The sequence below is a fragment of the Mandrillus leucophaeus genome, unplaced genomic scaffold, assembly GCF_000951045.1.
Source record: "Mandrillus leucophaeus isolate KB7577 unplaced genomic scaffold, Mleu.le_1.0 Scaffold314, whole genome shotgun sequence".
In the NCBI taxonomy this organism is placed as follows: domain Eukaryota; kingdom Metazoa; phylum Chordata; class Mammalia; order Primates; family Cercopithecidae; genus Mandrillus; species Mandrillus leucophaeus.
The window spans coordinates 1,079,557-1,096,497 of record NW_012103299.1 but is presented as its reverse complement, the minus strand read 5'-3'; the positions used below and the strand labels follow the sequence as shown (position 1 = coordinate 1,096,497).

Genomic DNA, 16,941 nt, shown 5'->3' with positions numbered 1-16,941 from the left:
TCTGCCTTATGGGCGATCTGTAGTGTCCCCTTTGGCTGGATGTTTGGATGGTCTCCAGTCATTTGCTGTTACAGCTGGTGCTGTGGCGAATAGCCTTGTGCAGACGTCATTTTATATTTTCACCTGGAGTTCACTGAGTGCTGTTAATGGGCCAGGCCCTGCATGACCCACAGGAGATTCAAGGACACATCTGACCCAGCCCAGCAAGGGTGGAAGATCCTGCAGCCACCCTAGGGCTGGGCCAGGTATAGTCCCCAGAGCCTGTGGAGATCGGGGAGCTGCCTTGGGATGGAGAGTGTGGTTGGTCTGGCTTTCTGGAAGCCAAGCTGTCAGATTTACTCCTCTTCCTCTTTGTCCAGACTTGGTCTTTGTGGGAAGGAGAGGAGGGGAAAGGCCAAGACTTTGTGGTCAGAGAGGGTTATCACAGATGGGAGAGGTCACATGTGGAGATGATTGGGGTAGAAGTGGAGGCTGCTGGGGCTGGGAGGCCATGCCGTGGGCACCAAGGTCTGGGGAGAGAGCTGCAGGGAGAAAACCTTATATGTGTTGGTGACATCAGCATATGTGCTCTGTATACCAGGAGTCGTCACCTAGATCTCTCATAAATCCAGGCCTTCGCTCCTTCACCTGCCAGCCTGTCTCCCTCTTCCAGGCAGGCATGTGGCCCAGGGGTGAGAAGCAGCGTTCTACTGCCCGACTGTGCCAGTTCAAGTCTTGGCCCTGCCTCTTGGGCAAGTAAAACAGAAAGAATGCTACTGTCTGCCACACAGGGTTATGACAGTGATCTGAGGTACTGAACGCAAAGTGTAAGCCCGAGGCCTTGTGCACAGTAAGCCCTCGCGATGGGGATAGCAGCAGTCATAGCTGTGATTGTTGTTGTTATTATTATTATTGTTATTATTATTCCTCCCTCAAAGCTTCTCCATCTGGGCTAGAGACAGAGCTGGACCTTTTTTCCTTTGGACAGAGGGAGAAAGTGATATGAACTCATCTTAGTAGTATGAATGTCAAGGTCAGGATTTGAGGGGGGCGATGAGAATGATTCTAGGGCACCCTCCCGCCTGCCTCCACTTGGCTGTGGTGTGTTCATTTGCCTGCGTGCCCCCCAACACACATACATGCATGCACACACATCTGCAGGCACACACCTATACTAGTAGAGCCCCCGGCCAGGGGTTCCCAGTAAGGTGGAGGGAATGAGTAGGTGGCCAAACGAGTGAGTTTTTCGCCTCCCTGGCACTCGGCACCGAGGACTCCGACAGGCTGGTGTCCAGGGCTGACGAGCCAGAGTTTCAACTAAAAGCCTTGATGGCTATTTTTGGGACAAATGACCCACCACTTCCAATGACTTGCTCCTAAATGGCATCTAATTTCATTAAGCCTTGGAAACAGTGACATCACAAGTGCCTGCCCGTTAGCCGCCCACATATGGCGAACCACAGAGTGATCCGAGATTCGTCTGCAAGAACAGGGGAGAACTAAGGTCCCAAGCAGCAAAAGTTAAAATAGCAAAGCTGAGGCATTCTGCTATGAAAAGAAATTACAGATGAAATCCATTAGTCAGACATTTCCAGCGGCAGTTTCCTTGCTTGGGAGCAGGGGAAGACGTGTTTATTTGGGGTTGGGCTCCGCGGCCATTTCTCACTCTGTAGGCTAGATGTGGCCCGGAAAGTGGATTTCTGTTAAGGAAATCCTATGTTCTCATTGACTTTTAGCACTGACCTTCCCATACATTCTCATGGAACTTGCTGTATCCTAAGGCGCGAGGAAGCTGGAGACATGGATTTGGCACCTTTTTGATTAACATAGTGACACTTGTACTTACCACCCCATTATAGTAAGTCACAAAGTAAATTCAGATGGACTTCATCTTTTCCTTGTGGGTTCCTTTGCGTTGTTTTTTTCCCAAGTGAGCGCTGCCTTCTCAGGCACAGAGCAAAAAGGAAGAGGGAAACACTGCCTAACTCCAGATTGCTGGTCTCCATGGAAGCCATAAAGGCCATGGCCGTGACATCACCCATCGGAGGCAGGAGCAGCTGGAGGCCCCTCAGAGAGAGCGTGGGATCAATGGGGAAATGCGTTTCCATATGGAAGGTTTTATTCCACACACAACAGAGCTTCCCAACCTCAACCCTATTGACACTTGGGGCTGGTCATTCTTTGTTGTGGGGGGACCTTCTTGTGTGCCACAGAATGTTTAGCAGCACCCCTGGCCTCTACCCATGAGATGCCAGTAGCACCCCCATACCCAGCGACGGTCCAAAAGACAAATGTCCCCTGAGAGGCAAAACCTCTCCTGACATAAGCACTATCAAGGATTGATTGGAAAGCTTTTTATTGGCTTGTTTTTATTTATTTACTTTGTTATTTATTTATTTATATATCGGAGGCAGAGTCTTGCTCTATCTCCCAGGCTGGAGTACTGCAGTGCCGCGATTTCGGCTCACTGCAACCTCCACCTCCCAGATTCAAGCAATTTTCCTGCCTCAGCCTCCCCAGTAGCTGGGATTACAGGCACCTGCCACCATGCCCGGCTAATTTTTGTATTTTTAGTAGAGACAGGGTTTTGGCATGTTGGCCAGGATGGTCTCGATCTCCTGATCTCAGGTAATCTGCCCGCCCTGGGGCTTGTTTTTAAAAATTATTATTTTATGTACTTATTCTTGAGACAGGGTCTTACTCTGTCACCCAGGCTGGAGTGCAGAGGCATGATCTCAGCTCCCTGCAGCCTCGACCTCCCTGGGCTCAAGCATTCCTCCCACCTCAGCCTCCCAAGTAGCTGGGACTACAGGCGACCACCACCACACCCAAATAATTTTTGTACTTTTTTGTAGAGACAGGGTTTCACCATGTTGCCAGGCTGATCTCAAACTCCTGACCTCAAGTGATCCACCCACTTCAGCCTCTCAGAGTGGGATGACGGTGTGAGAACCACACCTGGCTTTGTTTTTGTTTTTGATACTCTGAGTTTAATTGTACGTTCAACTGAGCAAGGCACACCTCTTCTTGAGGCTTTGGTTTTCTCTTCTGTAAAGTGAACGGGTTGGACACAGTGATCTCAGAGTCCCTGCGAGAGCTGACCATGAGGAGCATTGAGGGCAGGGGGCCCTATGGGGTCTCTGGGTCCTGTCACAGCAGGGATAATCCACGTGCCCAGCTAACCCCAGTTCCCACTCCCATTCCCTTGACCCCTGGCATCCAGGTTAGTTTTTCTTAAGTCCAGTTGGTTCCTCCCTTGCTTTAATTTTGACCCATTTTCCTTTTTAAAAAGCAAAAATGTGGCTCGATGCGGTGACTCACACCTGTAATCCCAGCGCTTTGGGAGGCCGAGACAGGCAGATCACCTGAGGTTGGGAGTTTGAGACCAGCCTGACCAAAATGGAGAAACCTTCATCTCTACTAAAAATACAAAATTAGCCAGGCGTGGTGGCACGTGCCTGTAATCCCAGCTACTCGGGAGGCTGAGGCAGGAGAATCGCTTGAACCCGGGAGGCGGAAGTTGCCGTGAGCTAAGATCACGCCATTGCATTCCAGCCTGGACAATAAGAGCGAAACTCCGTCTCAAAAAGAGAAAAAAAAAAAGCAAAACTGTCTAAGTATCCACAAAAGTAGAGAAAACAGTACAGGGACCACTGTGTACTCATCGCCCAGCTTCACCACTGCCCATCTTAGTCTCATGTTTAAGGCCAACCAGTGGGCCTTATGCTTGTACAGATCCCTTCATGGACTCAGTTCCCCAAGGGCCTAGGCTGGGCAGAGAGGAGGGCAGGAGAGGAAAGATCTGGGACCTGCCCTTGAGAACTCATAGTCCGGTGGCCAGGGAGGGCTGGGAGGGAGTGTTTCTTAAATAGTAAGTATTTATTATCGTCCATCCTTTAGCTTTCTGTGTTTGAGGCTACGCAGTCCAATTCTTTTTCTTCCAAATATTTTCCACCCAAATGGGCCTGATTTGTCCCCACACTGACCAGGACCATAAAGTAGATCCAGATTCAGATCTCTGCCATGGCACTTCATAGGTGTGTGAGCCTAGCCAAGTCTCCAACCTCTCTGAGCCTCATCTGTAAAATGGAGCAATAATCCCTCATTTGCAAGTCAGTCAAGACAATTAGATGTGAACATGCTGGTCAAAGGCCTCTGTGACCCTAGTACATAGTAGCATAGTAGGTTTGCTGTAAGCATCCCTTTCCCTCCTCCATTCTCTTCACCCTTTCCTCCACATTCTCTTGACGGAGAGCTGGCCACAACTGGTCACATCACCGCGGCGAGGGACTGACTAATGTCAGTCAGGGAGGACGGCTCACTTCCTGGTCTGTCACATGCCTGGGGTTCTCACCAGCCTCCTGATAACCCATTTTCTTAGTGACATTCATGCTGACTCACTTGGCTTGTGGTCAGTTCTGAAACCAGGCTCTTTTTGAGCTCTCCCTTTACCCCACCACTGCTGCTTAGCGTGGCTCTGTGGCGTGGGAATGGAGTCAGCATCACAGTACGTAGTGTTGAGGTGGCCAGTCCCAAGGAGCCAGGAGCTTTGCTAGATTGGCAGCTTCATGGGGTGGTGTCTGCCTTGATCACTTTCATTTCCCCACTCTCTAGAACACTGCCTGATATACTAGGTGCTTAGCACATGGCTGGTGAATGAATTAATGAATTTCGAACTGGTCCCTGTCTTCCAGGTGACTCTCATCTGCTCTGGGGCAGCATCTTTGGAAAAGCAGATGAACAAAACCTTGAGACCTTCATCTAATTTACCAAAAAGTGCGCTCTAAACTGGTGATTCCCAGAGTACAGGCAGTGGAAGGACCATGCCCTGTGTACTCAGACTTGGGTTTGAATCCTAGCTCTGTCACTCACTGGCTTGGTGACTGTGAGCTTCTGTTTTCTCCCTGGAAAAATGAGATATGAGTATTTTCCAGGGTTTTTTTGAGAAATAAATGCAAATATGTTTGTCAAAGTGCCCAGCATAGAATGGAGTGATTATGGTTAAGCATCATTTACTCTTTCCTTTGATTGCCTTCTGTAGTTTTGGTCCAAATCTCACCTCCCTCTTAGAGCTTCATCACCACCCAGCCTGCCTCCCTGCCCCTGTCCCCATGCCCAGCAGAGACTTACTCTGCCTGATACCTAGGAGTCAGCAATCATTTGTTAAACCAGCACCTCAAATTCAGATGCCTACAAGGACCACCCATGTGTGAAGACAACAGGCTAAGTGAGATGGTGATGATGAGGATGATGATGGTTACTATTAGAGATGGTGGTCTCACTCTGTTGCTCAGGCTGGAGTACAGTGGAATGGTCATAGCTCACTGTAGCCTCAATCTCCTGGTCTCAAGTGATCCTCCCACCTCAGCCTCCCGAGTAACGGGGATTAAAGGCATGCTCTAAGTGTGAATAAGTGGCATCTCTGTCTTTGATGTTTTTCTAAATTTCCATTTGAAATACTTTTTTAGCTTTTTGTTCTGAAATAATTTCAGACTTTTCCCCCAAACTGCAAAAATAGTACAGAGTTCCTGTATGCCCTTTACCCAAGCATCCCCAAATGTTAACATCTTACATAATCATAATGCCATGATCAAGAGCAGGAAAATCCATTAGACAGTGCCACCGGCCAGTCTGCAGTTCGTACTCAACTTTCTTCAGGTGTCCCACTGATCGCCTTTTTCTGATCCAGGCTCTCATCAGATTTAGTTGTCATGTCTCTTTAGTCTCCTTCCATCTGTGACAGTTCCCCCAGCTTTTCTTGTGCTTTCTGACCTGAATGCTCTTGACAAGTGCCAGCCAGTTTTTGTTTTGTTTTGTTTTGTAGACTGCCCTTCACTTTGGATTTGTTTGATGTTTTCTCATTATTAGATTGAAGCGGTACCTTTTAGGCAGGATCCCCCCAGAAGTGGTGCTGTGCCCTCCTCAGTGTGGCATATCAGGAGGCACGGGGTGCTGATGTGTCTCCATGCTTCCAGTGTCCACTGTCTTCACCTGGTTAAGATGATGCCTGGGCCAGGCACAGTGGCTCATGCCTGTAATCCTAATACTTTGGGAGGCCGAGGCGGGCAGATTGCTTGGGCCCTGTAGTTGAAGACCAGCCTGGGCAACATTGCAAAACCGCATCTCTACAAAAAAATTAAAAAATTAGCCAGGCATTGTGGCGCGTCCCTGTAGTCCCAGCTACTCGGGAGGCTGAGGTGGGAGGATCGCCTGAGCCTTGGGAGATTGAAGCTGCAGTGTGTCATCACGTCACTGCACTCCAGCCTAGGCGACAGTGAGACTCTGTCCCTCCAGCCCCCACCAAAAAGATGATGTCTGCCGAGTTTCTCTACTGCACAGTCACTCTTTCCATTTTGTAATTAATAAGCATTTTCTGGGGAAGTGCTTTGAAGGTATGTCAATATCCTATTCTTTATCAAACTTTTGATTTGTTCATTTCTTTATTTCTATCTATGTAGATTCCTGCCTTTCTGTTTTATCCAATGGCTTGTAATCTGTGATGATTGTTATTTATTTTGATGCTCACATTGTCTATTCTTTGGCCACCTCAGCCTCTTGACAAGCTAGGACTAGAGGCGCCACCACCACGCCCAACTTTTGTTGTTGTTGTCTTTGTTGTTGTTGTTGTTGTTGTTTGTAGAGATGAGGTCTTGTTATGTTGCCCAGGCTTTTCTTGAACTCCTGCCCTCAAGCGATCCCCCTGCCTGGGCCTCCCAAACTGCTGGAATTACAAGCATGAGCCATTGACTGTGTCTGGCCTCTTGTTGTCCTTTTGACATGTCCTTTTCATTCTTTGAACACTTTCTTGGTTTCTGACATAAGAAGGTGCTCCAGGCCCATCTTGTATTTTTCCTGCCCAGCCTAGAATCAGCCATTCCAGGGAGCTCTGACTCCTTTAAGTAGAGAATAGTGATTAGAAGCCAAGATTTGGGTGCTCGTTACACTCACTGCTATTGGGCTGTTGCTGTTGCTGGATCTTCTCTATGGAAAGAGCGAGGAAATGTATGTATATATGATATGTATATATGCATGTGCATATTTCAGTGTTTGGGTATATTGAAAATGATTAATTCATACTGATATTTCCATTACCACTCTAATACCATGTTTTCACCCCCCTTCCCTGACAGTGAGGCACCTGGTCCCACTATCCTTGTACACGTACATGTTTGACCAGTCTCTCTGTATGTAACAATCTCCTATCTCTTCCTCACCCTGACTGAGCTTAGACACCCTGCCCCGAGCCACCGCTGCCTCCTCACCCAGAGCAGCCTCTGACTTCCAGTTTTGAAACAATGGTTCTTATATTTTTTATTTTTTAATTTTTAGTATTTTATGTTTTGAGATAGAGTCTCACTCTGTCACCCAGGCTGGAGTACAGTGGCACCATCTCAGCTCACTGCAGCCTCAACCTCCCAGGCTCAAGTGATCCTCCCACCTCAGCCTCCCGACTAGCTGGGACTACAGGCGCACACCAGCATGCCCAGCTAATTTTGTTCATTTTTTTGTGGAGATGGGGTCTCTCTATGCTGCCCAGGCTGGTCTCAAACTCTTATTCTCAAGCAGTCTTCCCACCTCAGCCTCCCAAAGTGCTGGGATCACAGGCGTGAGCCACTGTGCACAGCAGTTTCTGTATTTTTTAAATCGCGAGGCCCAGTTTCTGCTTGTCGGCCCCTGATGGTGACCTGGACAAAAGCTGGTTGTTAGCCGCTTGGGGTATCAAGCCCCAGGGCACTGCTGTCAATTCAGCTTTCATCTGTATGGGAACTTTTAGATCCCCTGGGTACCCCCTCATTTAATACTCAGGGAAGCTGAGGCCCAGCAAGGGCCAGGGATTTTCTGCAGGTCCAAGACCAAGTTAGGGTGGAGTGAGGACGAGAACCCTCCCGCTGCAGCCCTTCCCCGCTGCCTGGCTACCTGCTACTCATTTCTCCAGTCTTCTTAGGAGAACCCACGTGCCCTCCCCACTGGCCCAGGCTGGCCTTCCTGTGACACGAAGCGGACCACATCCTTCTCTAGCTCTGCAGGGCCTCTCTGCTCAAATGGTCACCGCCTAGGCCCGGGGCCTCATGTCATCTGCAGACACGTGTCATTTGCCCTATAGAATGTGGGCTCACCATTTGAGAATGGTGAACTTCCACGTCAAATTCCATTATTTTTGGCTTCTCTTGGAAAATCAGAAGATCTGTCCTCCTAGTCTGCATGTCTGCGGGGCAGGCGTCAGCGGGGTCTCAGTGACGGCCACCCGCTGGTTTGTTTTCTCTCCATTCCCTCTCCCCACCCCCACCTCCCAAATTTGCTGACCTCTCATAGTCTCCCACAGTAGACTGCCCACCAGCTCCCATCGACACTTGGTGTGAGACTCCCCAGCCACGGCCTGGCCCTCAGGACCCTCTCCTCCAGCCCCGCCCCAGCTTTCCATCCTCCTCTCCCTCCACGCCAGGCCGTGCCCCATGCAGGAGAGAGGACGGTGCCCAGCTTCCTGGGTTCGGTCCTACTGTGTCTTGGCTTCTGCTCCTCTCCTTGCCTAGGCTGCTCTTTCCCTCCACCCACCTCCTCCTCCTGCTCTGTGCACACATCACCCCCTGTAGGAAGCTTCACCGAGGACCCCAGGCCAAGTCAGGTACCCCCTCCTGAGTTAATCCACCACCTCATGATGAGGATGCCACTACCTTCTCTTTCTGTTTCTTTGCCTCTACTGCTAAACTACAAACTCACTGGGCCAAGGGTTGATTTTTATCTCCTTGCGTGAGGGCCTAAAAGAGGGGGTGAGTAGTAGGCGCTGTGTAAATGTTAGTCAAACAAGCGTTAATAATAATAGTAACCACAAATATCCACATGGCATTTCTGGGTGCCAGGCTCCGCCTCAGTACTTTATATGTGCTCAGTCATTCGAGCCTCACCACCATGCTGTGAGATAGTTACTGTTGTTGCCCCCACTTTATAGACAAAGAAACTGAGGCACAGAGAGTTTGAGTGACGGACCCAGAGTGGCACAGTAGTGGTCATGGTTGAGCCCAGGCACCTGATTCCACAGCATGTACTCTTACCTCTCACACAACTCTCTGTGTTAAAGTGGCCCACACTTTCTGACTAAGGGATGTGAGTAAGTATGGACAGGTGAGTTGCAGAGACCCCCGACCTCCTGACCACACCCCAGCCCCAGCTTCTGGTACCCTCAGGGGCCCGAGCACAGGTGACTGGGAGCTAAGCAGGCAGCAGAGAAAGTGGTACCTTTTAACTTGGCAGCCCGCAGGAATTTTTCTCCCCTGAGGTCTTAGGAAACTGAGCTTGTTTCACGTGTAATTAGGGTGAGCACACTGATTCAAGCATCAGCCCTTACGCAAGGTTTCCAAGGCATTGCGTCGGGTTTAGCCAGGCACACTCTTGTTTCCTAATCACCAAAGAGGAACCACGCACCAGCCTGTCACCCGCGAGGGCTGGAGCCCCTGGCCTCTCCAGCAAGTCAAGTTCTGTCTGAGAGCCGAGAATGCCGTGTGGACTGAGGAGGGTTCCGTCGATCAAACTCTGCTGTGGGAGAACTGACTGCCGCACAGGTTCAAGTGAAGGAAAGGAAGCCAAGTGCGTGGGGAGCCTCCCCTGCGAGCTCTCTGCGTCACATCCTTTACAGACACTTCTTTCCCTCACCCTGTCCGTGGCCTCGCAGGGTCTAGTGGTAATGGTCCTATAAATACAAAGGCTCAGAGAGGTGAAGTCGTTTGCTGAAGGTCACACGGTGAACAAGAGGACCAGCTGAGATTTGAACCAGGGTAGTCTGAGTCCAGGGTCTTAACTCTTAAATAGCTGCTGTTAAAGCAGAGCCAGAATTAAACCCGTGTCTGTCTGATTCCAAAACCCTGAATTCTCCCACTACACCACACGATTTCCCTGAGCTCTGGTGGGATCCACAGGAAAGAAAGATATCTGTCTGCTTCTGGGAGGGACAGAAACCACACAAGACAGGAACCAGAGCCATCACGAGCTGATGCTGAGCCTGTGGGCTCCTGGCAGGACTTTCTGTTAACCTCATGCCTTAGCATTCTTAAGAGAAATCTCCATGAGGCAGACAGCAGGAGCTAGGGGGGCGCAGCAGGAGTGGAAACAGGAGGAGGCAGGAAAAGGAAGAGGGGGAGGAGAGGTGACGTGGAGCAAGAATGCAGCATCGTCACATAACTCGAGCAGGGCTGTGCGTTTCCCTGCTTCCTCTAGCGTCAGAGTCACCCCCGACTCGGGGGTTCCATTCACTCCTTAATTATCCAGTGCCTGCTATGCACCAGGCCCATGCTAGGGTTTGGGAACGTGGCAGGGGACAAAACCTAACGAGGCCCCTGCCCTTGCGGAAGTCACACTCTGATGGAAGATCCACCGATGAATGGGAGGGTCATCTGGTGGCTCATGCCTGTAATCCCAGCACTTTGGGAGGCCAAGGTGGGCAGATTGCTTGAGCTCAGGAGTTTGAGACCAGCCTGGGCAACATGGCAAAACCCCGTCTCTACCAAAAATACAAAAATTAGCCAGGCATGGTGGCGCATGCCCGTAGTCCCAGCTACTCGGGAGGCTGAGACATGAGACTCACTTGAACCCAGGAGGCAGAGGTTGCAGTGAACCAAGATTGCACAACTGCATTCCATCCTCGGTGACAGAGCGAGACCCTGTTAAAAAAACAAAATGTTATGAAGTAGAGATGACAAGGGGACGTGATCTAAGGGTGCTGCAGGGAGCAGGGATTCCATCAGAGAGGCCTCCCACCAGGCATCTTGGAGAAAGTGTCCTGAAAGAGCAGAAAAACTGTGGGAAGAACCATGGTTTGCTGAACCATGTGGCACATGAGCCAGCACCACTGCCTGCTGCCTTGAGACCCACCCCTTGTGCCCACCTCACTCCTGTTCCATTTGCTCTCCGCAGGTTTGACATCTACAGGAAGGTGCCCAAGGACCTTACGCAGCCAACGTACACCGGGGCCATTAGTGAGTAGCCATCCTCTGGCCATGCCCTCTGCCGCATCTCCACTGCCCATGCCTGCTCTCTCTGTGCAGACTGTCTGAGCCAGGGAGGAAAGAAGGAAAGACGGGAGGGAGGGAAGAAGTGCTGAGTATCTTGCGGGAGCCCTTCAAACATTTCTTCACTTAATCTCTATCCTTACTGTAACCCTGCAAGGTATAGGCACCATCTGGAAGGACACAAAAGAAATTGTCAAGAGTAGGTGCCAGGCCGGGCGTGGTGGCTCACGCCTGTAATCCCAGCACTTTGGGAGGCCAAGGCAGGTGGATCAATTGAGATCAGGAGTTTGAGACCAGCCTGACCAACATGCTGAAACTCTGTCTCTACTAAAAATACAAAATTAGCCAGACTTGGTGGTACATGCCTGTAATCCCATCTACTCGGGAGGCTAAGGCAGGAGAATTGCTTGAACCAGGGAGGCGGAGGTTGCAGTGAACCAAGACCACGCCATTGCACTCCAGCCTGGGTGACAAGAGCGAGACTCCGTCTCAAAAAAAAAACAAAAACCAAAAAACCAATAGCTGCCCCTGGGAGAGGAATCGGGCCCAGGGATGGGAGAGATTTACTTTTCTCTTTATACCTCAGAAACGATTTGAGTTGTTCACCAAAGCATGTTTTTATCCATTAAAAAAAAAATCACGATCTCATCCAGATTTGGGGTTCTGAAGACCATTCTTCAATAAAAGGAACCACGGCTCCTTGGAGAAGTGGCTGATTTCAGGGCTAGGCAGGGTAAGGAAAGAGGAGCCTGGAGCACCTGGTGTCAGCAGGACCTAGGAGCCAACTTGAAAGCCAGCCTGTGACAGTAATAAAATAAATAATGACATTATTGGCTTAGAAGCCAGAGAATGAAGAAGCAGTGCTGTGAGTCCTAATTAATATCAATAAATGGGGGAGAAGAGACAAATCCTTACAGAAGAATTCCAAAATATACAGGTTGAGTATCTCTTATCCAAAATGCTTAGGACAAGTGTCTCAGATTTTGGATTTCAGATTTTAGAATATTTGCATTTTACTTATCAGTTGAGCATCCTACATCCAAAAACCTGAAATCCAAAATGTTCCAGTGAGCATTTCCTGTGAGCATCACGTTGGCACTGAAAATGTTTCAAATTTTGGAGCACTTAGAATTTCGGATTTTCAGATTTGGGATACTCAACGTGTGTGCAGCTTTTCTCCCAGCCAGGTGATAGAGTTTCATTCCCCTCTCCTTGCGTGTGGGCTTAGTAACTCTGTTTCAAAGAATAGAGAGTGGGAAGGAAAAATAAGGCCTTTACTGAGGACATGTGGCAAGTGCCAGTGAGGAACCAGGTGAGGAAGGCTGGCATCACCAGTGATAAGCCACGTGCATATCATGAGCCCCTGACAGGATGCATGGAGGCATCTTGCCTCCATGGGATCGTCCCCAAAAACCACAGTTCAGTCTACTCATGAGAAAACTCACAATCCCAGGTCAGGGGACATTCTATAGGATACTTGACCAGTACTCTTCCAAAGTGGCAAGGTCTTGAAAAACACAAAAGACCGAGGAACTGTCACTGATGAGAGACTAAGGACCCAGGATGAAAATGCAAAGTGGACTCCCGGATCAGTTCCTGAAACAGAAATCAGGAGTTTGTGGGAAAACTAGTGAAGCCCAAATAAAGTCCGTAGCCGAGTTCATGGTACTGTACTAATGTTAATTTCTTCATTTTGACAAATGTAAGATGCTAACATAAGGGGAAGCCCAGTGAAGGGCATACGGGAACTGTCTGTACTACCTTTGCATCTATGATTATTCTACAGTAAAAAGTTTTAAAAACAAACCAAAGCCACCTTGAAAACAGGAGATGCTTTCGCCTCATTTTCCCAATGAGAAAATGAGCTGAGAGAGGTGAGGTGAAATTTCACAGCTCACAAAATATGGAGCCATGACTCATACTCAGGTGGGCCTCCTTGCACCCCACATGCCCCTCAGTGCCTGGTATGGGAGAGAGACCTGCCCCGCTGACATTCCTAGCCCTGCTGCCTGAGCAGGGTCCTGGGCCGGGCAGTCGGTCATACTGGAGTCCATTTCTCCTGGTTCAGGCCGTTCTTAGTTGCGGGAGGACCTTGGGGATCCTGCTGGGCCTGTTGAAGCTGCAAGATGCCTGAGAGAGCCCTGAGGAAGGGACAGCACAGCCACATGGCAGGATGCATGTCACATAGACTCTGTGTTCTGGCGGAGCAACATTCATCCTCCCATTTAGCAGCAGTATGACTGGGCAAGTCACTCCCCTCTGAGCCTCAGTTTCCTGATCTGGGGATTAAATGTGTCCCTGGACATATCTTGTGCAGGGCACATGCTAACCCCTCAGTACACGGATGACTCTCCTTCTTATCACTGTCCTCCTGGAGCCTGCAACCCATGAGGGCCTCTGGCCTGAGAAGCTGTGCAGCTCTGTGCCTCGATCCCCGAGGAAAGGATATGGAGGGGACCATGAGAGAAAAGAGACTTGGTAGTTTATGAACCTGATCCAAAAAAATCAAATGAGGTTTCCTGCCCCATTTCTACCGTCCACCAATGGCTCCATCTTCTTCCCTCTTCTCCATCTTGCAGTCTCTCCCTTGTCTGGTATGTTTAACAGTCAGGTGTGTATTTATTTTTCTAGAGTTTTTAAAAAAATATTTAGGCTTTTTTTGTTTGTTTTTTTTTGAGATGGAGTCTCGCTCTGTCCCCAGGCTGGAGTGCAGTGGTGCGATCTCGGTTCACTGCAACTTCTGCCTCCCGGGTTCAAGCAATTCTTGTGCCTCAGCCTCCCCAAGTAGCTGGGACTACAGACGCCTGCCACCATGCCAAGCTAATTTTTGTATTTTTAGTAGAGACGGGGTTTCACCATGTTGGCCAGGCTAGTCTCAAACTCCTGACCTCGAGTGATCCACCTGCTTTGGCCTCCCAAAGTGCTGGGATTACAGGTGAGAGCCATTGCGCCTGGCCTATTTAGGCTTTGATATACGTATATCACTGATTGAAACACAAAAAGGAGCATACTCTGCACACTGTTCTTCCCTTGCCTTTCTTCCGCTGATACATCCTGGGCACCTTTCCTGCCAGCGGATAAATAGCCACCACATTCTTCTTTCCAGCTGTATCACATTCTGTTATCTGGCTGACCTACGGGGCCTGTGGCCAGCCCCTGAGGGTGGACATTCCCCATTCTGGTTTGTTGGATATCCTTGTCCATATCTTTTTGTATCCTTGTACAGTTATTTCTGTAAGGTAACTTCTCTAGAAGAGGAATTACTGGGTTAAAGAGTATGAGTGTTTTGAAACTTACAAGGTCCTGCCAAAGGGCCCTCCAGGGACATAGTCTGATAGACAGTTTCAGCCACGGATAGTCTGATAGACAGTTTCAGCCACGGCACAGGAGACAGCAAATTTCCTTACACAAGAGGAAAGGCGTGAGGCATAGGAAACCAGCCCTTAGCTACCATTTAGTGCACAAATATTTATTAACCAGGTCCTTGGGCCAGGCGCCATGCCAAGCCCTGGGACTGTACTGATGAATGGGCTTCCATCTTTGTCCTTGAGGAGCACACGGCCGGGCAGGGCAGGCCGACTCGGACACGTACCATTTCATTACTTTGTGATAGGTGCTATTAATAACTGAAGGAAAGATCAGGGTATTGGAGACTCACAGCTCAGGGTTTAAATTTTGACTCCTCCACTTACGTGACTGTGTGACCTTGGATAAATTCCTTGGCCTCTCGGAGCCTTGGGTCTCAGGTCCAGTGCCCTCTTTGGCTGGCCGTACCAGGTTTCCTACCAGCAAGCCTTCTCCTGGGGTCACATTCCTACTCTCCAACGCCTGAGTCAGTTTCAGAAGAAGGCTGGAGTCGGAGAGCCATAGAGTCCTGCCCAAACATGGGCTGAAAAACCTTCATCAAAAAAAGCCTTCACTATCAGAAGGCCTTTCTGGTTGAAATAGTTCTTACCTTCTGTCGTGTTTTTCATTCATTCATTCAACAAATATTTATTTTATACCTTATCTGAGCCAGGCACTGTGCTAGTCCCTGAGGCCACGGTGGCATTGAGATCTGGTCTCTGTCCTCCTCCTCTAGCTGGGGTAAGGGTAACACACACCATGAACGCGTGTGATTGGGACCTTTGGACCACTTGAATCTCTGCCAAGCAGACTTGGCACTTACTGTGTCCACCTGCTGGGCTGACCAGCCTTCAGTCCGAGCCTTGAAAAAGCACACAGATCTCAGAAGGAGGCCTTTCCATCCACATCCCCCTGGCTCTGGTGTGGATGGAATTAGAACCCTGGGACACGTCTACAGGCATGGAGCACAGAAAGTAGCTAGGAGGCCTGGACCAAGCCAAGTCAGCACCGACTTTTGAACACTCCCTGTTTTGTTTTGTTTTGTTTTGTTTGAGACCGAATTTTGCTCTCATTGCCCAGCTTGAAGTGCAGTGGCTCACTGCAACCTCCGTCTCTCGGATTCAAGTGGTTCCCATGTCTCAGCCTCCCAAGTGGTTGGGATTACAGGCGCCTGCCACCGCACCTGGCTAATTTTTGTATTTTTAGTAGAGATGGGTTTTCACCGTGTTGGCCAGGCTGGTCTCAAACTCCTGACTTCAAGTTATCCACCCGCCTTGGCCTCCCAAAGTGCTGGGATTATAGGCGTGAGCCACCATGCCCAGCAACACTCCCTATTTTGTGCCTGTTCATCATTACAGCATCCAATGAGTTGTCAGGGCTTGGGGGAGGAGGGTGCAAAAGATTCTGAAATATGGGTCCTATATGATCCTGGTCAGAAAGTGCAAGCTTCCAAAGCAAGGATGTTTTGCCTGCTCAGTTTTCCAAGAGGTTTAATAGCCTCAGTTTGCAGGTGAGAAAGGGAAGAACAGGAGCCAGGAAATTTGGATTGATAGCTGATCTCTTCCAGTGGATTTGTTCAGCAGCTGGAGAAGACAATCTGAAATTAATCCCTCTGCCATTCGAAAACGAAAGAAAACACAGCCACTCAGTAAACTGATGTAGAACCTGTTTTGAAATAGATTGCTGAGTGAGCAAAGCATGGTGGAAAAGAGTGTGCCCATTACGCTGCTGTTCGCTTAGGGGGATGTATATATATGTTTCAATGTCCTTGGATGGCCACATGAAACTGTAACAGGGAATCGGGGGCTGCAGATCAGGAGAGACAGACTCACTTTTTTATACAGCTGGATTTTTTTTTAAATATATAATATGCATCGTTAACTTTTTTTATTTAAAAATTTTTTTTTGTTTCTCGCTCTGTCTTATGGTGCTGATGATAACTCCTTTTTTTTTTTTTTTTTTTTTTTTAAGTGAAACCTTTAAATGCTTCCCCAGTACAACTTTTTCAAAGTTTGGGAGAAACTGGGAGTAATTCTAGTATCCCCCATGTCTCAGGGTGGTTGGAGAGACTCAGTGAGCAGTCTGGGGACATCCTGCCCTTCACTTGGAGCCTAAGTTCTTGAGGTTCCTTTTCTCAGAGCGTTGGCTCTAAAACCACGTGGGTTCCAGTCCTGCCTCTCCTGCCCCCACACGATGAAGCCTTGGGCCAGCCTCCTTGTCTTGCTGTGCCTCCACACCCTTAACCTGGGCACCGCCCCCCTCAAGGTGGGTGGGAGTGTGAGGTGACAGAACATCTGTTAATGCACTCACGACAGGGCACATAGTAGGTACCCAGCGAACACTCTCTTCCCCTTTCCCTCGGAATGCATCTTTGGCTATTTATTTTGAAGACAGACAGAAAGATGGCTATTTGCTTTGAAGATAGATTGATCAGTCGATCAATGACTGTTTGTTTTAGATATAGGTAGATGGGCAGATAGATATACATAAATAGATATGGGCCAGGTGCGGTGGCTCACGTCTATAATCCCAGCACTTTGGGAGGCCGAGGTGGGCAGATCACAAGGTCAGGAGATCGAGACCATCCTGGCTAACACGGTGAAACCCCATCTCTACT

At 49.2% G+C, this 16,941-nt stretch overlaps 1 protein-coding gene across 1 annotated transcript in view; it reads left to right on the top strand.

Annotated features, from left to right (window-relative positions):
• Positions 1 to 16,941, top strand: part of ERGIC1 (endoplasmic reticulum-golgi intermediate compartment (ERGIC) 1) — a 134,213-nt gene that overhangs the window by 58,688 nt on the left and 58,584 nt on the right. Inside the window, exon 2 of the mRNA XM_011987701.1 lies at positions 10,885 to 10,946. Within this exon, the coding sequence (XP_011843091.1) occupies positions 10,885 to 10,946 (62 nt within the window). The remainder of the gene's footprint in view (positions 1 to 10,884; positions 10,947 to 16,941) is intronic.